At 34.7% G+C, this 23,567-nt stretch overlaps 2 protein-coding genes across 4 annotated transcripts in view; one reads left to right on the top strand and one right to left on the bottom strand.

Moving 5' to 3' along the window:
- Positions 1–23,567, bottom strand: part of LOC120531205 (tensin-like) — an 801,530-nt gene that overhangs the window by 707,876 nt on the left and 70,087 nt on the right. The window lies entirely within an intron of this gene.
- Positions 6,704–22,676, top strand: LOC120531206 (gastricsin-like). The gene is made up of 9 exons (XM_039756413.1): positions 6,704–6,788; positions 7,150–7,270; positions 8,875–8,992; positions 11,652–11,770; positions 15,246–15,439; positions 15,965–16,081; positions 18,371–18,518; positions 20,933–21,031; positions 22,485–22,676. Exons 1-9 carry the CDS (start codon positions 6,733–6,735, stop codon positions 22,638–22,640), a joined length of 1,128 nt encoding a protein of 375 aa, XP_039612347.1. The 5' UTR covers positions 6,704–6,732; the 3' UTR covers positions 22,641–22,676.

Consider the following 23,567-nt stretch of genomic DNA (forward strand, 5'->3'; position numbering starts at 1 on the left):
TCACCTCAGCAACACAACTTTAGATAACTACATTTGAAATCCCAGCCTGCTTTCTGTTAGAGTAAAGCATACATTAGTCTTCTCAACTCTGAAAATTGTGAAGGTCACATTGATTGGTCTAAATTACTCCCATATTGCACTGAGTGTAGGTGTATACATGCTCATGCTGTTTGATGGACTGTTATACAGACCAGAGTCTGTTTGTGTCTTGTGCTTGCATTCCTCATAACACTGACTGGAATAAGTTGGGCTTGGGATGAATAATTGAAAGTACCTAGTGTCTTCATGCTAATTTAGAGTACCATTTGTTAATTTATCTCATATTCAGCCATTTCATCTAAAACAAGCAACTACAATGACATGTATAAGGATGAAAGGTTACATTCCAGTTCTGCATCTTTAGCAAGCAGCTAATCTTGTCCAAGCTGTGAAGAACAATTTCTGACATACATTTCTATTTAAATACCCAAAAAATTAAATAAATAATAAAAAACATCCTAAATTAGCTGCAAATCCATCAACTGGAGAATACGAAACTCACATCGTGTAAACCCTGCAGTAGGACTAATCTTACAGAGCTTTATCAGGATGAAAAAAAAAATGACAGTGCAAGTGAAAAAAAAAAGGCCGTCTCAAAGGCCACATTTATAGCACTCATTTCCCCGCCGACTTATGTACTGTATCATATGTTGTTTTTAATTTAGTTGGTCGCATGAGGGAAATAGGTAATTGTATCCATGCAGGCATAGCCACATCACAAGAAACAAAACCAAAAAAGAAAAACTTCCTTTTCAAGGAAGAATTAAGCATTAGGAGATCAGTCTGACTGTCTGAGCAGATATTAAATTACCCGCAAATTTTAAAGTTCGAAGCTAGAAGTTTTTGTTTCAGGCTGGAACGATAAAGGATTTTTCAGTGATCGAAACAGATGCTTTTCTGCGGTTTCCTCTAACTAGAGAATGATACGAGTTTATTTTCTACAAGATCTCCATCTTGTGGTGAACTTCTATCAGTTCCTAAGTTTATAGTTTTTACTGTAGGCATGCAGAATCTGTTGGTTGATAAAATATTACTTTTGTTTATATACACATATACATACATGGATTTAGCTTTTTTCCTAAATATTCATAACAAAAATTTTAAAGTTGCCTTACATAGTCTGCCAAGTAACACCACATGAGCAAGTGACTATGCATTTAATCCCTGGCCATCAGCACTATTACTGTATATGGTCAAAGTGGCACTGCTACCCAATCAGGAGTGGTGCCTTTTTGACCTAGAATCAAAGAGAAGATGAGAAGGATCACATGGTGTGTCACGTTTAAGTAGTACTGTATAGCATACTCCCTTGCAATAAACTTTAGTAGAGTAGTGACAACAGACCTGTGGCTTACAGCACTTACAAAGCAGACAAAAAGTCAATGCATAGAAAATAGGAGGATATTTCAGCAAACCCCTCCAAACCAATCACCTCTATAACCATAGCTTCATGGATGATTGTATCTGAGGAATACAAAACACTCTACAATTAATGCTCTTACATGCATTGTACGCATCTTCTCCAACAAAAAACATATATGTGCCTTTTGCACCATAGTTTTATGCTTGCTAAACTTTCCAAATGATCAGGTAGCACAGCAGAATGCATGGTGTGTATGAATACCACAAGAAAGCAGTTGGTGATAAAAATGACTGCTATTTGCAGTGATAAATTGAAAACATTCAATGCTTTCTAATTAAGGAACAAGAAGTGAGCCATGATCAAGTTTAACTTTTCAAATTGCTAAAACAAATTTAAATCAGGGCCGTGGCAGTGCCTGCTCCAAAGGATAATTTGCCCAACCAATGAAAAATAAGCACAAACATTTTAGCTTACATTGGAGAAAAATGTCATGATATTTAATATCAAAAAAAGTGTATGCTGTGCAACATTAAAAACATTTCATTGTAATTTTAGCTTTGGGACTCTGGGATATGTAATTGTTTTTTGGTAAAACATGAAGGAATTTAAAAGTATATTGCCTTGGCTCTGTTTTCACTGTTGCAGCACATTCACTTGCTGCATTTGTAGTTCTGGTAAGCAATACTCCCTACAGCCTCAAACTGGACAAAATGGCAGATAAATGGATAGATGCACTGTACTACAGACAGCCTGCTACCTGGAAAATATAAAGCTTGACATGATGCAGTGGTGTTGAAAGGGACATCAACAGTGTTATCAGCATCTGCCTGAGACAGCAGAGCATCTTTACACTTCCTGTAAAATCTGTCAGTTATTCTAATAAGAGGATATCTGAGCAACTCGCAATACCGATAGATGAAGATTCAATTTTACCTTTGCTAAGGGTGTGCCATGACAAGTTGATTTTTTTTTTTAATTTGTAAAGTCCATAAAAACATACTGTATTTACATTGATATGCTTTAAGTATAATTGATGTATTTATTAATGCACACATTTAGTTTGGAGCATGGGACAGTATTTCCACTTCTAATTTTTTTTTTACCATTTTGGAAGAGTGGCTTTATATGTTAGGTACAGTACAGCTTAATGTCGTCATATAGTTCCAACCATTGCATCATTAGTCGATGTCATTGCTAAGCACATCGACATATATTAAGAGAGTGTGGAGGTGTGTGTGTGACGTCATTTTCACCGTGCTGACTTTCTCTACAAGGCGTGACTGCATCACTGTATTCTGCGTGCAGTGCTTGCAGGGAAGTGTCTGTCATTTTCTCTGCGATGATGCATCAAGTATACACCTGACCTTATGTAACATACCCTGAGCTAACCTAACATTAACATAATACAACACACAAATATTGAAATACAGTAATAATACTTCAATAAGAATGATACTTTAATACGTAAGCCTACTCTACTTCATTTCTTGCATCTCTATGGTAGCTCCATCATTAAAGTGCACAGAGCCCCAGAGGGGACAAAGTAATTTTTTTGTGAAACCATCTTGTGCTCGCCACTTACTAACTCTGTAAAAGCATGATGTTGGACCTCAAACACAATTAAACATAAATGATCACACTGCCTATGAAAGCTGATATTTACTCAATATTTTTATTTTAATTACTCATATCAAGGACTGATTGCTCACTCTGGTTTTTATTTTAATGCAATTTAGTTTTCTCAAAAGGAATAGGATAATAGCGATTTACCAACACACTGTTTAGTTACTGATTAACAATGTAGTAACCAAAAAATGTGCTAATTAATTTGGATTAACCATCTTTGTGGTATTTTATTCCTTACTTTTCTCTATTACATAATGTCTTTTGTGGAAAAGTACAATATTTAAAGATGATGTGCTCCTGCCATACACTTTGCTCTAAAGGCACGCTTCAGTGATGATAGAGATTTAGTATTATGGACTCAAAGTTAATCTTATGTTTTATATTGGTTTATGCTCACATACACAGTGGCATTGTAATGAGAGTCCTTGTATCTGCACTTACCAAAACACACACTAAATCAAAAAGAACAGAAAAAAGTAAAAATGACTTTGGAGTATAATAAGTTCACATTGTAGGTGACATTGACAACTAGTGTTTGCTCTTAAATTTCTATTGGCAATGACTTTCAGTGGAACTCACCTAACTTTATATTCTTGCAGAATCTAAAATACAAAAAAAAAAAAAGTTACAGCCCAAATGTAATTAAGTAAATGCTTTTTGTATAGCTAGATGGCAATATGTACTTTGCAACATTTTAAGTGCTTTTTATAAACAAATGGAATAAAAAATGTAGTTTTATGTCAACTAAATCCAATATGTGCTAACTAAACAATGACTTAAAATGTTCTTAAATCAGACTTATTAAATGTGATAACTTTTATTGTGTTTTCTTGTTACATCATTTGATTAATTGATTTACTGAACACTGTGGTGGGTTGGCACCCTGCCCAGGATTGGTTCCTGCCTTGTGCCCTGTGTTGGCTGGGGTTGGCTCCAGCAGACCCCCGTGACCCTGTATTTGGATTCAGCGGGTTAGAAAATGGTTGGTTGGTTGGTTGGATTTACTGAACACAAGACAAATGTGTTGCATAACTATATTGCAGTGCGCATGTTGAAACAGACTAATTCTATATACAAGTAAACTACAAAAATATTTAATGAGAAATTAATTTTCCAAAACGGCAGTCATAAATAAATCTAGGTATGGAATGCTTGGAGGCATTACTGATAGATGGTTATTAAATTTTCATATGGCCCTTTTAGGTTCTAATGTGTACCCACTTTCATTTACCCAGGACTGTGGGTCAGCTCATTGCAAGAAGGCCTTCACTTTCTCATGCTTTACAGTACCTAGTAATCTTACATAAAGAGAGAAGCATTTCTTCCATAATACAGTATGTCTTGAGATCATTCGTGAGGTTAAGATATTTGAAGGTCTAACTCTCCAACAATGTTTACATGGTAAAAAAAATGTCCAAGTGCTGATGCCAGATCAGGTGTGGCCTCGGGTACATATTTGAGCTCATGTCAGTTCAGTAAAGAGTAAGCAATCGATCAACCTTCATACAATCTGCCTATGAATGACGCATATATAAAATTTCGGGGAAATATTCAATAAAACACAACAAAAGTATCGCTCATACGCTCTTTTTCCCTCTATAGGATCACTAGGATCTGGAACCTATCCCAGCATTAGGCAGAACTTAGATAGGACGCAAGTGCAACAACAGAGCCAAATACACTAAACCCACAGGAACATGGGAAAAACACACTGACTTCAGTGTGTTTTTAGACCACAGGCAGCAAGTCTTGCCATTAGACCAGCATGCCACGTAGAATAACTCACCTTAAAAAACAGACCCAGGTTTCAAAAATCTGTGTAACTGCATCAGGTTGATTGGGAACTTTCACTCACAAACTCTGTCAACCTGTGGAAGTGCAAAGTGCTCTGTGGTATGCTGGCACCCAGCCCTCTCCTGACCTGGCTGTTGCTTTGAGTGCCATCCTTCCAAAGATAGGCTATGGTCCTACGCGACCATAAAAAAAGTCGAAATTAAGCAGATTCGTAAAAAAAACAAATGTTGACTCCTCCGCGGGACCTGTTCCTTTAATACTTGCATTAAATAAAATATTGCTATAATTTATAATTTTTTTTAATTGAACTACACATTTTATGTGCTGAGCAGATAACTTTCTTTTTAATGACACCTTCCCAAATCTGTTTTGCCTGAGCAATTCCTTACTAAGGTTACCATTAGCCGAAGTTTACCCTAACAGTTCATGTGCATCGGTGACCAAGGGAGATGCCTGGCTGATAGCATGCTGACAGCATTACTGATTGGTTAATTTTTTTCTAAAGCAATCCTTCATTATGTCCATAAAGAGTTTTACTGTGATGCGATGGATTTACTGAGTGAAATGTATGGTGTTTTCAATTGCAAGTTAAACAAAGGCAAGCCTAAACAAGTGGCATTGGTCACACTAACTAGTAAAAGAAAGCAGAACAGGCAACATTGCATGTCATTGCCAGATAATTTTTAGTAATTTGCCCCAAAAATACATACAAAGGCATTTTATTCTTGCAAACATGTGGGATTCAAATAGTAGAAGCACTTTCTTTAATACCAATCAAAAACAAATGATATGGGTGGAAAACACGGGGGGAATTCATGTTACTACAACACAATATCAAAAGAATATTTGTAGGTAATCACAATTTTCTTTTATTCTTTTGTGAATCAAGAGAAGGTTACTGTACAATGACTTTCTTCAAACACAAAATGATCACAGTTAGAATTTTTGTTTTCACTTACTGGATACAATATTTGATTTAATTGATGTTTGTGTAATTACTTATGGATAACAAAGGAAAATATGTTTCAAATAAAAAGGTGTTTATGGCAAAAAAATGCATGAACACAAAGAAAGCAGAATAACTACTGTGACTTGTCAGGAGTTAATATACTGTGAAAATACTGGGATAGCAGCTTTCAATCTGTACAAAATCTTGAGCTTTCTGGTTTCTTTTGCAATTCCTACACTTTTCTCAATTGCTTACCCAGTTTATGACAGTGGTGAACTTGGATCTGTACTGGCATTACTATGTGCAAGACAAGTAATAAGCTAGGATGAACAAGCCTATCAAATAGCACACTCAAAAAATAATCTCATAAATACTCTTACAACTGGACAATTTTCAGACACCACTGTGCATGATGACATGTGTACAAACTGTGTGAAGAACACTTTTGTAATATACTCTACTGCTATGAGTCACTGGTGTACAGGGTAGTCAATTCCAATCGGACCACTCCTATGAAATGATATCAAGTGCAATTGTATGAAATATACTGCAAATACTCTTATTACTCATTGCTGAAATCCTATATGCCAAAAAGGATCTGCGTATGCAACATCCTCAAAGTAATACAATTTTGACTGTATGAAAAGGTGTATATATTAATGCATTTCATTAATTATATAAAGGATTTAAAAACTAAGGTGCTGAGAGATAAGACTCATTTTTAAATGCTAGTATAAAAGTTAGTTTTTAGGCTGTTTTTTACCTGGGGGCAAGTGTAAACATAAGTGAGGAGTGGCTTAGTGTCCTCTAACAAGAACCTTCAAACAAAAAAGTAAGATCTCAGTACAAATGCAGAAAAGGCTTGATTAGATAGGACCATGATTAGATGCAAACAGTTTGAGACTCTATAAAAAGTTGGTAAAGGCTGCAATTCTCACTTTCCTTAAGGCAAGAGGACGAGATGAAATTCCTTATTCTTAGCTTGTCAATTTTTGCTTTGGCCGAGGGACTCTATAGGTAAGAAAGCTGCTGTTTCATTATATTGCATTTTGCATTTATAAGCAGATGTTCTTCTGACATTTCAACATTGGAGTTTACTTCATTCTTAGATAGAGAAACCAACATGTACTTAAAAAGTATAACAAAATTCCACAAAGACTGTGCATCTAGGCAAGAAACAGAAGCCATGTTTCTGTAGCTGCGGGGCAGCAGATACACTCTGGAGCTCCGTCAACTTTGTTTTGAGAAAATAAAGTACTTGCTTCTCAAAAATGACAATTCTACCTATTTATATCATTTTTATCTAAAAACAAAGTGGTATGTTGATAACAAAGAGCTGTAGCCTGACTCATCTGCATTTTGATTTCTTCATCTACAGAGTTCCTCTGATCAAGGTCAAGTCTCTTCATGATAGACTAAGAGAAGAAGGCCGTCTAGCAGAACTGCAGCAGTTAAACTATCAAGGCTCCTATGATGAAAATCTTATTAACTACAAAGATGTGAGTTAGCAAGTTCTATTTCTTCATTTCTCCATGCAAATAATTAACTTTATTAGTATATCAGCTTTTATCTTATGCTTAAAACTGGATATTTACCTGCCAACTAATTACACACATCACAAAACTGCTGCTTTATACAGAAATTATTATAGGTTTATTGGGAAAGACACCTTTTGTATATAACAACAACAAATGAGATTTTGTATATATAATACACATACAGACAATGCATATACTATATCCATATCAAAAAGTTAACTAAATGTAGTCTTCCAGTTTACAGATCTACACTGTAGCATTGAAGCTATAGCTATATGTTCTATGTGCTATTGCCATGTTTTTAATATTTGGAAATTAGCGACCTGGTAAATGTAAAATATAGTTTATATTTCAATTAAGGATATATATACGGGCGGCACGGTGGTGCAGTGGGTAGCACTGCTGCCTCGCAGTTAGGAGACCCGGGTTCGCCCCCCCCCGGTCCTCTCTGCGTGGAGTTTGCATGTTCTTCCCGTGTCTGCGTGGGTTTCCTCCGGGAACTCCGGTTTCCTGCCACAGTCCAAAGACATGCAGGCTAGGTGCATTGGCGATCCTAAATTGTCCCTAGTGTGTTCTTGGTGTGTGTGTGCCCTGCCCGGGGTTTGTTTCCTGCCTTGCGCCCTGTGTTGGCTGGGATTGGCTCCAGCAAACCCCTGTGACCCTGTAGTTAGGATATAGCGGGTTGGATAATGGATGGATGGATATATATACAAAACATTGTAAGATTGCAGAAATATTGTATATTTGTGAAATGGAAAATTAAAATTTCATTAAGATTTTCTTGAATCATTGAATTCAGATTGATCTTTACAAAAGCAGTAAATAATGCCTAACAAATAATACATGAAGACATTTTTCATTTATCTTTTCTTTCTATGATGTTTACTTTTACATGAATGCTTAAGCAAAAGGTCAATAGTATGTACTGCTCTATCAAACTGAGCACACTGAAGATCTGATTTAAGGTTTTCAAATATTGGAATATTTTTGCTTTAAGAATAGCAGAATTCAGTGTTGTTTATATCTTGTTATATAGTTAAATAAAACCAGGAAAAATAAATCAATGTATTTTAGGTAGTATGATAATTAAAGTACTTAATATGTTGCCTCACAGCTCCAGAGTCCAGAGTTCAATTTCTGGTAATGAATGCATTGTGTTTTCACGTTCTGCTTGTGTTTTCCTATTAACCGTCCCTGTTCTATTCACAATTTAAAGATGTTCCTATTGGTAACTCTTAGTTAGTCTCACATGTTTGAGTGTAGGTGCATGTGTAAATATACAGTACCCCGTGGTTAGCTTGATGGGCTCCTGCCCTGTGTCATGGATGGCATGCCTAGTCTGGCATCCATGCCAAGATGGGTTCCAGTCCATTACCTGGCTGAAGAATGAAAATGCAGAAGACATCCTCTTACCCTGTATCTGAATAAAGCAGATCAACAGAAAGGTTTTAATTAAAAAAAAAAAAAAAACTACCAAAAAATTCTGATATACCTGGGAGAACTTTGATCTTCTACTTTTTTTAAACCTATTTGTTTACATTTTTTTTCATATGTCTCAATTTTAGATGTCCTATTTTGGACAAATCAGCATTGGAACACCACCCCAGACATTTCACATTCTCTTTGACACAGGATCCTCACACCTCTGGATTAATTCCATCTACTGCCAGAGTCAAGCATGCCGTATGTATCCAAAATATTAATATATGTCGTTTCTAAGCAATAACATGACCATGGAAAATGAACTGGGCAAAGCCTTGATATATTGGGTGCATTTAAAAAGCAAGCCAACAAAACCATTTGGAAAACAACGTCATTTGGAAAGAATGCAGCTGGACCCAGTCATCTTCCTAAGGGGCCTTTAAGCACATTAAACTAAAGTATTATCTTTTGGAATAGCTCACTCCTTATCTAATTGGAGCACTACATGAGCCTAATTCCATGTTATAAACCGAACTTTGCTCATTTGAACAGCTAATGATTTCTCCCCCTTTGTTGTTTAAGGTTATTAAAAAAAAAAGTTATCTAGTAAGAAGTCACTATGATCACTGCTAGTTGTCTCAAATGTTTATTGGAATGCTGTACATGCATGATGGTGCAGTCTGACAACCTAAGTAGTTTAATAATATACAGTGGGTACGGAAAGTATTCAGACCCCCTTCAATTTTTCACTCTTTGTTATATTGCAGCCATTTGCTAAAATCATTTAAATTATTTTTTTCCTCATTAATGTACACACAGCACCACATATTGACAGACAAAAAGAAGAATTTTTGAAATTGTTGCAGATTTATTAAAAAAGAAAAACTGTATTGGACAAGAGATGAACAGTGCCTGGTTGTCTCCACACACTGAGGAGAGGCAAGACACATGACAGCCCGCATGGAGTTTGCTAAAAGACACCTGAAGGACTCTGAGATGGTGAGAAATAAGATTCTGTGGTCTGATGAGACCAAGATAGAACGTTTTGGCCTTAATTCTAAGCGGTATGTGTGGAGACAACCAGGCACTGCTCATCACTTGTCCAATACAGTCCCCACAGTGAAGCATGGCGGTGGCCAAGTACAGGGATATCCTGGACAAAAACCTTCTCCAGAGTGCTAAGGACCTCAGACTGGGCCGAAGGTTTACTCTCCAACAAGACAATGACCCTAAGCACACAGCTAAAATAATGAAGGAGTGGCTTCACAACAACTCTGTGACTGTTCTTGAATGGCCCAGCCAGAGCCCTGACTTAAACCCAATTGAGCATCTCTGGAGAGACCTAAAAATGGCTGTCCACCAACGTTTACCATCCAACCTGACAGAACTGGAGAGGATCTGCAAGGAGGAATGGCAGAGGATCCCCAAATCCAGGTGTGAAAAACTTGTTGCATCTTTCCCAAGAAGACTCATGGCTGTATTAGCTCAAAAGAGTGCTTCTACTAAATACTGAGCAAAGGGTCTGAAAACTTAGGACCATGTGATATTTCAGTTTTTCTTTTTTAATAAATCTGCAACAATTTCAAAAAATATTTTTTTTGTCTGTCAATATGGGGTGCTGTGTGTACATTAATGAGGGAAAAAAATAATTTAAATGATTTTAGCAAATGGCTGCAATATAACAAAGAGTGAAAAATTGAAGGGGGTCTGAATACTTTCCGTACCCACTGTATGCTGAAGTACAATAATCAAAAATACAAGTAAATAAGCAGTTAGGCTAAAAACAAAAGTAATCTATGTGCCAACTTCATCTAAATTTCATACTGCTAAATATGTGTAGGTATTATAAAAACTGCTTCTTTAATTTCATGGCTTGTTAGTGTTTTAACTCTACCATGTCAGTTCATTCTTAAATCATAGATTATTTTTTTCCCTTTCTACTGATACATGTACCATCCCAGTGATTTGAAGCCCTAAAACGGATGAGTAATTTTCAGTTCTTCACTTTCTCTTCAGTTTCCTTTTGAGTACCTACTTAAACCAAATAGTGAATGATGAAGACACACGGGTGGAAATGGAGACAAGCTAGATGCAGTACTGCTGGTTTCTTTGTCATTTCCATCTTATTGCTAATAAGGAGCAGTTTAAACAATGAACACAGCTGTTTAAGAAAAAAAACAAACAACCAATTAAGGATTCATACTCTTAACAAACGAGACAACTAAAGTTGAGCAAAAATATTTCACTTGAACAATAGGTGCTTTGTCAGCAATGAATGATTTCTCATGAAGCAATTGGGATGGAACGAAAACCTTAAGCCACTGAGGCCCTCCAGGGATGACATTGCTCAGCCCTGATATAAAGGGTATGAATCTTAAATAGCAAATAAATTAAATTAATTAAAAGTAAAAAAAAAATAGCCACTAAATAAGAAAATGGTTAGAATGAAAACATCTGGCCACAGTGGCTCTCCAGGATTGGAGTTGGCACCCCCTGCATTATAGGATGTTATGTGAAAAATGCACCAAGATGATTTTTCTAGAAGTTCTGAAAATCATTCAAGGATTGTTTGGTCCCATATTAGTCCATGCATTACCCCCATAGATGTCTAGTGTAATATTTAAGAATTCTGAACTCACGAGGAAACCTTAGATAGATACTCTAGTACAGTGTGATTAAATGTGTAGCAAACTGTGACTTTATCATGTTCATTAAGCAAAGTCTGGGCCCACTCCTGGGAATAAGAAATTCTGTGCAACATTTTCATTTTCTTTTTTTCAATACAATTCCCAGATGTTTCTTTGAAAAAAAAAAAATCTGAGTTAAGATGTTATCAATCTATGAAATTTAGAGAAAGACATAGTTAACAGGTCACCTCTTTATAACCGAGTTAACAATAACTCCTGTTGTCCTCCTTTAGAAACGCACCCACTCTTCAACCCTCAAGAGTCTTCTACATACTCAAGCAATGGACAGCATTTCTCTCTGAATTATGTCTCTGGAAGTCTAACTGGGGTCTATGGCTATGACACCGTCAGCGTGAGTATTGTTCACTTCCTGTCACATCTAATAAACTTAACTAATGATACTTTAGTGCAGATTTCTAAATATTTTATTTAACTGGACACAGCTGATAATATTACAACTTACAACAGAAACTGAATCTTCGAGTACAGTACTGAATCGCACAGGTTTAGGTTGCACATACATTGTATATTGTATAAAGCATACAGAAAAAGAAGAGGTAGGCCTTAGGCAGCATTTTACATACTACATACTTACATACTAGTTTTTGGGTAGAAATTCGAGAATGCTTCAGGTCCAGCTTCTCTGGGGTCATTTAAGGATCTCACCCTTGTCTTCTTTCTTTGTGAAAAAGTACTAAAAAGATTTTTTTCTGCTCAGCGTAAGGCTTTTCAGTAGTTGTAATATGAGATATACACCAGAGGTCCTCCAGGATATAGCCTTGTGCAAGTCCAAAGAAACCTTCTGAAGGTAACTTGCATTCATTTAAATGCAGTTTATACATAAATATAAATACATCAGATTGAATCATAAGGGGTGCAGCGTTTTGCAGTGTGATATGCTGAATTAAAGGACTCATTGCCTTAAAAATCAGATGTTCTTGCTTATTAGTGATGGATCAGTGATAGAGAACCCAGGCTTCTGGGAAATTTTACAAAGGTGAGGTTTATTTCACTATTTTACATTTGGCTTTTTCAACGAAAAAAAGTTGATGAATTTCTATTAAATGATTACAGTATCTACTATGCAGTAAGGTCTGAATATGTGTCCATGTCCCTCAGGGCAGTCTGATTGGTCAGTTTGGCTTAGGTAACATGATCAAAAGAGGAATTGAGAGTGTGAAATATACAAGTAGGAGTAAAGGTATTGGAGATATACTTATATTCAACTTCAAAGACAGGAGGCAAGCAAGATGACAGAGTCTGAGAAGCAGGCTTTACAGGAACAGGCTCAAGGGAAAGAAGCTCCAGGCAAGAGAGGTACAGGCGCAAGATGACACAGAAGATGGGTGCTAAAAGTACAAGCAGGGCAAGATATATTTTTAAATATGTTCAGGTAACAATAATAGTTCTACTATAATAATCTAATTGCATCTTGGTAGCTGACAAAATACATCCAGACATTTTCTCTACTTGCCTTGTCCAGTTCAAGATAACATGTTACTGTATATTTGACCTGTAAATTGTAATAACTATAATACTGTTGAGAGCAGCACCATTGATTGAACTTGGCCATTTCTTGAATGGTGCTACACTCAGAGCCAAGTTCAAAATTTGTGCTCATTCATTCATGGTGGGCTCCATCTTCCTACAACTTTGATTAGAAGAATGGGGTTGTTTTTTATGGGATGGATAAAGACACTAAGAACGGGGTATCACCAAAAACAGAAAAAAATGTCTTTTTTCTATTTAGTAGGCAACATCAAGTTAAAAGTAAACATTATTATACAATAATAAGAAATTAGTTTGGTCTTAAGCATTACAAGTAAATGACAAAAAGCATTAGAACATGACAGAGGGAAAAATAGAGAATATGTAATATCCATGAAAATGTTATCATTTTTGATCTAATCTTGTCTTTTATTCAGCATGGCTGGATTTAATCACATATTGGATTACTAAAGTAAAATATATACAAAAGCTCCACAATTCCAAATATGGACATTTGTCCTTATTTTTTATTTCTCATTTGCATGAAGATAAGTGCAATGGCCTGCTTTAAGTTCCATACCAGTTAAAGTATGATGAACGGCAAATCAGTATTTAATGTAGCATTTGTTTAGTTCACATCATACAAAAGATAATAGTAAATTTAATAACCATGCTCTTACCGTTAGAACATAGGTTGGCTACAAAGACTGTCATTCCGCTGTGGTGCAAAATTATCAAGAAAAAAAACTTGTCAGTTTAAAAGTTTTTGTTTTACAGTCCTATAGTAAATCAAAGGAAAACATACAATAAATAAAACTTAAGAAAATATTGTTTACATGAATATAAAAGTACAAAGCTGTGAAAATTTAAGTAAAATTAATTATTTTCAGATGCTTAAATGTTGAAGGATATGCCATGTTTTGAATTACGGTCAATGGACAAAATCTCTCTATTTAAAATGTTTTCCTTTTTCTTTTACCTGAGCAATGATTATATACTTATGTTCAGCTCTATGCCCAATAAAAACTTGTGGAAATTCAGTATTGTTACGTCAAATAGAACCTGATACTCTCATTCACCAGTCTCTCATCTCCTACAAAACAAGAAGAATATCGAGTTTCTGCAATTATGAGTAAACAAAGTTACCAGGATGAATTCAACATTGAGGGAAAAAAATTATGTGCACCAAATAGATTCCATGCTATTTTGCAATTGTCGGAATAATTAGTGACATTTTAATGGAGATTTGTCTTTGTGAAATAGAACTTGGAAAGAAGCAGGTGTGCACACAAAATGGTCAGGGCATACTGTATACATATAATAAAAAAAAGCCCCATAGTTGATAACCTTAACCATTGTATTTTAGAATTCTAGGCAATGACAAATGATAAGGCATCATAAAGGGGTCAAGGGATCATTCAATGTCAGATGCATCATAAAAGTAGGCCCTGTGATAAAAATGTAACAAATAGAAAGCAAATCCCAAAAAAAGTTCAGAATGTGTATATGTGTGTGGCATATACCATTACATCTGAACTGGGATAATAATTTTTAGAAACAGATTTAACAAACTTAATCATGCTCTAATGCAAATTACAGGTATACATAAAAAAAAAAATATTCAGGATCACAACCAAAACTTAATATCAAATCATTCCAAGTTTCTCTACATAAATCATCATAGGATGCCAGTAGCAAAAGGGTCACTGGCATATAACTGAAGAAGTATGGCCATACTTACAAAACCCAATAGGGGCAACTGGAGGGCATCTCTTTATTCTATCAGTGCTAGTATAGGTAGATGGATGTCACTGGGGGTGTTTAGACTTCCTGGTTCAAACAGTTTTGAACCAGTTTTGGGGAAATTAAAGTAATAATAATAAGGCAGATGACTGTGGGAAGTCAGACTAGGAACAGGCTGGATTGCTTCAAGCTTTAATCAGTAGACAATGGGAACATAAGGTGCCAAGTGGGGAATCCTTTAAGAAAGCTGCAAGTGGTTATTTACAGTGTTCAAGGAACAGATCTTTTAAGATGTTCTAGTGATTCTGCAAGTAACTCATGTTTGACCTTTGAAGTTTCTCTTTGCCAAATATCCAAATGAATTATATTCAGAGGTAAACTGTCTGAGTCTGAGTAGGGCAAACCACTGATCTCTGTTTATATTCTGTATTCTATAACACTAGAGATTAGTTCTTTATTTTATTCCCACTATGAGAGAAACCTCTTTATCGAATTATGACAATGAGACAAGAAATGCAAAAAGCACGTAATCCAATTAAGCCTGCCCTCATAGTAAGCAGTCTTAAGTTTCAGTCTTTTATTTTTTTACTTAACAGCTTGGCACACTTACCGTACAAAAACAAGAGATTGGTCTTAGCATCACTGAACCTGGAAGTCACTTTGCGAGACCACTGCATGATGGAATCATGGGACTGGCCTACAAAATTCCTGGAGGACCAACACCTATTGTAGACAATATGATTGCACAAAACCTTCTGGAGGAGCCAATTTTTGCCTTCTACTTGAGCAAGTAGGATAGAGAATTTTGTTTTTTCACAATTCAACAGACTAAGCATTTTGCCCTATATTGTACAGCATGTATGTATTCTTGCCCCTTCTAAGTGTGTTGTGAAGAAAAAGAAACACATTATGAAGATAATCAGAATGTTTCTTCAATTGACTTTCTCCACCTTAAGATGGCACAAAGCCAGAACCACTTTATATGGATGGGAAGAGAAAAATGCACTGCCGTTATTTTCACTTTATTATGTTGTAAATAATTTATAAGACCCCCAGTGTGGTTAAATCGGTTTGAGGGAATATAAGATATGTATAAAAAAAAACAAAAAAAAAACACATTGGAGAAGATGTATTAGATATACTGGACTTTGGCCAACAAAATGTGGTGAAATATACTTGATTAAAATACAGTGAATTTACTGAAAATGATTTAGACTATTTAAGACGTAATCTTAATTATTTAAAAATCCACTTAACGCAGACTACACCTGTAAACAAAATTATACACAACAAAATTCTTGGCTCTGTTTTTCAGCACTCCAGGACGTAACAGTGAAGTAGTATTTGGAGGTACAGACCCAAACTACTACACTGGTGAAATCTACTGGGTTCCAGTGGCTGTTGGAAGTCATTGGCAGGTTCAGATTGATGGGTAAACACCAATTTAATATTTTTCTTACATTTCAATAGATTTTTTCACTTTCCTAAATTTAGTGTATGCACATACTGTATATAGGGAAATTATTGTGGTAACTTTGAAAATGTAATCTATGAATTTTGAACAGATTTACAAGGTCTTCGAACATGACTGAACATTCTAGGAGATCTCTGTATGATTGTAAATTTGAGTTGCAATGTGAGTTGGTGGATGAAATAATTAAAAAATGAACTACTCAATTCAAATTAAACCTTGCACAGCTACTTGCATTTTTAAATGTAAAAAGATGATCAATTTTAAGTAAAATTGATCCAGAGTGCTCCACAGAATCATTTTGCAAAAGTCAATTAATGAATTCAGTAGTTAATGTAGAAAAACTCAGATTATTTGGTTTTGGTACTTTTATCTTTTGTGAAGCTCTGTGTGATTCGAGCTATGGATCTGATAGTTTCTTTCTGTTGAAAGAAAACGAAAATACACTTAATAGCTTAGATTGTAATACTAATGCATCTAATGTACAGTATTTGTGACAGAATGTCCCTAATACACATGCTTCCCAGGTACCCAAGTAAGGTGCTAAAAGCCTTAAGTTGTTTTTATGACCTTGTATTGCCACAATACACAAGTCTGTGTTGTCCAGCGTGAAAGATAAAAAGGAAAGTATGAAGATCAAGCAAGGCAAGGCATGTATTTGCAATTTTTAAATATGCTTGAAGAAGTGATACTGTAATCAACCAGCTATATCAATATGTTAAAATCCTAAATATACTGTATATACTGCACATACATGTACAGTTCACATTATATACTCACGCATTTTCAAGTCCCCACATTTTTCTTTGGGGAGAACTTCTAATATGGAGCACTTCAGAACTGTGTGATTAAAAATTTTACCTTTGCATACTTTTCTCAGAATGCAGTCATTTATACTTTTACGGTTGCTTTTACCTGTAAGTAAAAGTAATTTAGAAAATCAGTTATGGTTTGGTCACAATATCGCTTCATCCATTAGTTTTATCTAGAGGTGGTACAGTGTCAAAAAATCTGTTTGGAATAGTTTTGTGGATCGTCAACAAAAATATAAAGGTCATTGCTTTTTGAAGGAAACAAAATACATGATGTCTGAAAACTTGATTTTTACTAACCTCTGGCCTCTCACCTGCCAATCACACTACTGCAAACAAGCCAAATGGAGTATAATTTTACCTCCCTAATGGTCATATGTCATCTTTAAACTCCAGTTTACAGATTACTGATAGGGCAATTCACAGTTTCAAGTTTTAGATGAGGAAGGTTCCTTGTAAGTCTTTGGGTCATCCTGCCAGTGCTTGGTCAGGAGATGTCACTTTAAGAACAAGGACACGGCATGCAGCAGCACACATACATATTAAAAGGGACAATCTACTGCTTTATGGCAGTCTGAGGCGATTGTTGTTGTTCCCAAAGTTGGACATACCACTTTTGGTGGTGTCATTTCCACACTGGCATAATTGCTACATTTGTGACAATGTGGACTTCACTTTCTGCTTCCCAAGGCTTAGCATGGCATTGTGCTTACAACATATGCTGACAATTTGAAATTGTGAAACAAAATGTGAAGTATTTGCAAACAACCTCATAAGGACTCTGTCTAATAATTTACTCACTTACATGGGTTAGGTAGATATCTCTGCTCTAAAAATCGAGGGAGCATGTCTTAAAATGATTTTGTAGATTCTTTACCAAAAGCCAGAAATAGCAAAATCACAGATCTAGCCTAAAACCAAAACCGCCCAAGACCAGTGGTGAGTTAAGACAACAATCTGAGAAATTTGGATCTGTTGTATATTTCCAAGGCAGGTATACAATGAGAAGCGGTAGTCATAGCACGTGTATATGTATACACTGTGTAAGTTGAGTTTGTTCTCCTAATTAGTGTTGCATTAGTTTCAACTTTAGAAAAGGCATAAATACGTCAAATTCTGCTAGATGTACCAAAACGCTTGCATCCTTCTATAGCTTGTGTCTTATTGCACATATGAAATTTCACACATTAGTTAATCAAAATCAAGGCATGTGATTTTTGGTGTTTTGAGATGACAACAGGGTGGATAACTTAGTTATAATACAAAACCATACATATCACAAGCTAAATCACCATACTGACTATAAAAGACAGATTTTAATCTAAAATAGGCAATACCTTATAGAGATGGATATCTAATCAACTGACTAAATTGCAAGGATTTTTGTTTGCTATAGAAAGCAATACACATTTAATTGAATGTATTTTCTTTATTGTAGTTTTGAAATTAATCATCAGGCAACTGGTTGGTGCAGCAGTGGGTGCTCAGCTATTGTGGACACTGGCACGTCTCTTCTCAAATGCCCCCATGAATTTGCAAACCAACTCTTTCAGCAGATTGGGGTTCAGCCTGATGAAAATGGTGATGTAAGTATCATACAGGATGCTGCCTATATTTTTTTCTGCTAATCCATAAATAGCTAACACTTTAACACAAGAAATTAAGCTGCATTGATTAACAAAAAAACTATTTCACAGTTGATGCTGGCTTGGTGTGTTAAGATGGTTCCTGCACCTTAGGATAACATTGCAAAAAATATGTTGGAGGATACCTTGAGAGGTCCGAGAAAACCTGAACAGGCCATTAATTGGTAATCTCTTATTTAAAGCAAACTGCCTTTGCATATCCAGGGATTTCATAATACAGCTTCCTACTGAAACTTTGGGAATGGCGGTTTTATTTATAAAATGACTTCCCTTTGTTTAAGTTGAAGGTAAACTTGCTTATGTAAGCAAAAGATTGAAAACCAGCACATTGCTCCACCAGACTAAACACTGTAAACCGGTTCAGCATTTGTGTATTATAGTTTTCATCAGCACAAATGAAAGTCATTGTAACTATATAAACATCTAATGATGAAAATCATTAATTTGTAAACATTAGGGCGATTAACAAGCTAAGGTTTTGGTTGATACATGTCTGATTGATCCTTGATCTACAGTTAAAAAGCATGAGGAAACAGCATTATTCAAAAGAGAGACTCCGTTATACTTAAACACTAATACAATATTTTTTTCTATTTCTCGTTCTTTTATCAGCTTAAGTGCCTTCACATCTTAAAGTATGCACAACTGGCATTTTCTACTTTTGGAATGTAAAGTAAAAGAACCAATGAGGAAAATGATAGATCTAATGTTTCAAGTAGAGCATAAAATGTTCCGTTTGGTGTATTAAAGTGTATAAAAAGAACCACTTTACTGTTTTTTTTTTTTTAAAACAATCTATAAACATGGGCAAGCCATTGTTTATATCAATACAGTTTACTTCTCAAAAGCAGGAAGGAAAATACAAGAACATATTTTTTATTTGAAATGCCTATTTCCGCTAGAAAGCATGTTTAATTTGTTCCTTCTAAATTAATTAGCATTTAACTATAAAATTGGATCACTGATTTGGTAAGATGTTAGATTTCAGTGGACACATTACAGTTTATAGTGGAAGAATTTCATAAATATTCAGTGCAGCAATAGAACATTCATCTTAAGCCTATTGCAGTTAACGAAGTTGTCCAAATATCAGATCCAGATACTTTGTACATTTTTCAAGGTTTCTACTTCATCTACTGTATATGATTTGGTAATTTGTTTTAGACTCCCACAATCCTGGGTGGAAAAAAGGGCTTTGTGACCTTTATCATAAATACACTCTCCTCTTAGGTTCTAGCAGTGCCCTTCACTTCGTAACATAAAGAACTCTCATCAATCAATTTTACCAATATCTTTGAAACAACAGTAAAGACATTTAAACTTCCTCAGCATGGTGCTATAATAGTAGTATGGATGTGATCTCAGGCACTAGCTCGTTTTATATTCTAATGTAACAACATTTCGCTTCACTTTTTGATCACTTCCTCTCATTGCCCAGAAAGGAGAACTGTTAAACATTCTCACTGTGTAGGACAATTGATGGCCAGTTGATTTGTTTAAGTCCACTCAAAGTCACTAGAGCTGAAAGACAGTATGTCCAGGTAACAGGTAGATGTGACTATAAAATACTCAAGTTTTTAGTAATGTAACATGATAATTTCATCAAACGGTTTTCTGCATTACTGGAGAGTTCCTCTTAACATTTTTTTATTCTTAAAACCCCAGACCAAAGTTGCATTCCCAGTACTATTGTGGCTTTAAAGGTTAATCGACTATGCAGTCAAGGTATACATGAAATCTGGCATGGGATGATAAAAGGACTATAAAAAACATACTCAGTTTTCTGTAATTCATAATGTATCTGTCATACACTAGCTCTGAAATGTGAAACTGTCAAATGCAAGCAGCAGGGACACCAGTCTGGATAATTACCTGCTGTTTACACAAGTAAAAGACTCATATCTTCTAAACAATGGCTACTTCTGGCAAGAAAATGTTGTTTGCTGTAGCACTACAATAATCAAAGCAGAACATCACAATACACCATTCATAAATTTACAGTAAAATGATGAAACTGCAGAAAACAAAATCATAATATTTTGTAAGAAGTTACAGTGGGCAACCAAAAAAATGAAGACAACCACAGCTCTAAGTCAATGCACAATCAAGTAGGCACAATTCAATACTTGGAAGATATGGGAAATCCAAATAAAGCTTTTTATAAAGAGCAAAACAGCACAGCATTTTCCCTTTAATATGCACTAATAAGAACATAAAATGGTGTGAATGCATTGATTTTGTATTCAATGCATAATTTTGTAAATGACAGAAAAATAAAGGAGATTCATTATTTAATTTACAGACTCCATTTACATATTTTGCTGGTAACCATAGTGTTTTCCTGTTTACCTTAGTACACTGTGGACTGCGGTAGCGTCAGTAGCTTACCACCCCTCACGTTCATCATGAATGGACATCACTTCCACTTGGAAGCTTCATCGTATGTTTTAACTGTAAGTACGCTTCACCCAACAAATGCTCATTTGTTTATTTTTAAAGCATACTAAAGGTCTTATTTTGTGCCACTGATTTTTTTATATCATTTGGTGCAATTGCATTTTGAGACACAAGTATAACTGCTTTAATAATACAGCTCTTTACTTTAGGTCCCATCAAATGTCATTTTGAAAATAAAGTAATTGCTGATCTCTTGACTTTATGTTTGTTTATTTGCCTGTTTTTCTATGACCTTACATTTAGTTGACATTGGTAAAAGGATTTTTTTATTATTATTTATTTACAATGGGTATACTAATACTAAACAATTGTTTTAATGAATTAATTGAAAAATATTTTTTTTTAATTAAATTAATTGACAACAGGTAGCAGAAAAAATATAAATTATCTGATTATAACAGAGTTTGGCACATTTATTTAAAAACAAGCTGTGCTACCCATCTCTGAAGAGTTGAACTAATCAACTTAGACCTCACTGTTAACATTTACAGTGTACCATCTACTGGGATGCATTTTGTAATGCATGTAAATAATAAAATGCATTATTACAAATGTTTCTGATGCACCATTGGAATGGCAAATGCAATGCCTATGACTTTGTTACATGCCGTTTGGTATGGGATTCGTAAAAGAAGTGTTAATGTTTGTGATGTGCTATGTATTGAAATGACAACTGCAATGCATTTTATAACTAAAATGCTTGTAATACATCATCTTTTGGAACGGTAGGGAACAAGGAACATAATGCCGACAAACAGTCACTTATCCTTTGATTACGGTGGATAAATGTTGTTATAGTACTTCATAATCAATATTAAAGGAGAACAAAAATATGATCATTAGAAAAAGCAAAATACTCTTTAATGTAATTATGCACGTCACAGTTCTGACCACTTGCTCCTTGAATTAAGCATAATAATTATATTGTGATATAGTCAGCTGATGAGCAGACTCAATGTAATGCCAAGTTTCAGAACACTTACTACTTACTAATTACTACTACCAAAATATGTTACTTACAAGTGAAATATTTTGTTTCATGAATATACATTTACATTTCACTTCTATTTATTCATCTGTGTACATCCTATATGTATACTTTGCATATTTTAAATAAAATCTGCTTTATCAGTTATTTACTTTCAAATAACTGACAAATCTCAGGAAGAATAAAAACAATGAAAATTATTTATATAGCACCTTCCCCATGTCCAAAGCATTTTCACTGCTGCAATTTAATTATATCTTTCATTTCAATAAAAACTCTTTACAACCATTAAACTGATCTATTTAGATAATTTTGCACCGCTAGTTTCCACTTTACTAATAAGTACACAATTATAATGAAAAATACTGTAAAAAGGAATTCAGAGTGGAATAATACATCACTTAATGAAATGCATTTAATCACCACAATTAATCCTTTGCATTTACCTTATTTCTTTTCAGTCAAGTGACAACTACTGCAGAGTTGGAATTGAAAGTTCCAAGGATGGTTATCGAAATGGGATGCCTTTCTGGACTCTTGGAGACACATTCATAAGAGCATTCTATTCAGTTTTCGACAAGGGAAATGCTAGAGTTGGCTTTGCCAAACTTGCATAAACCACCCATATTTCTCACATTTAAATATCTTCAAGTTATAAAATTGGTATTAATTATGTCATTTAAAGTAAAACTATGGATCTATCAATTAAAATAAAAAAAAGCATTAAATTTCATGTGTACTGGCTATTTCTTTTGAAATTTCAGGGTAAAATATACAAAGTTTAAAGGTATTTGCTAACAGGAAGATTTTAGAAACTATGATTTAATATGTCCACTAACAGAACTTAACTAGATTTGCTTTGAGTTGATTCAAAATTTTAACATAAAAACAGCAATTTATGTCATTGACTGATCTCACAAAATGCAACTGATTTTGGTGAAAAATGAATAAGGAAAGGACACACAAAATACTCTAAAGAAAGTTAAACATACAGCCACCTATACTGGATTTTGTAACATCTGTTAAAGCAACAAATCGGATTACAAGCCACATTTCAATGTAAATGGAAATTAAAAATGTAAATTGTAAATGTAATGCACTTAATTTGGCACTGAATTTGGAGGTTTTCAATTTCACTCCTAGTTTGTACACTTAAATTTTCACTTTCATAAAATAAATTTTACTTACACTTTATTTGTTTTACTCAAGATTCATTATGTGCATTAGGTCAGAGTAATAAAAAAAATCGTAAAATCTTTCTCATATTTTTTAGCTGTATGTAGCAAGTATGGTCTAATTGATTATTATTATGATAAAGAAAATAGTTTTGAAGCATAACTGTGAAAGTATTTATTACGTAATAATCATTCTTGCTGGCAATGATGTATTGCCTCATTGTACATTTTGTTCCATTAACAACTACATGCTAAAAAGTACTAAAAGATTCTAAACACATTTTCCTTACTTTTTGCATATTTGTGTTTGTGGGGTGTGAACACAATATAAGAAACACCCTAATATTAAGTTGATGGTTATTTTTATAC

This window comes from Polypterus senegalus, chromosome 6 (genome assembly GCF_016835505.1).
Source record: "Polypterus senegalus isolate Bchr_013 chromosome 6, ASM1683550v1, whole genome shotgun sequence".
Lineage (NCBI taxonomy): Eukaryota > Metazoa > Chordata > Cladistia > Polypteriformes > Polypteridae > Polypterus > Polypterus senegalus.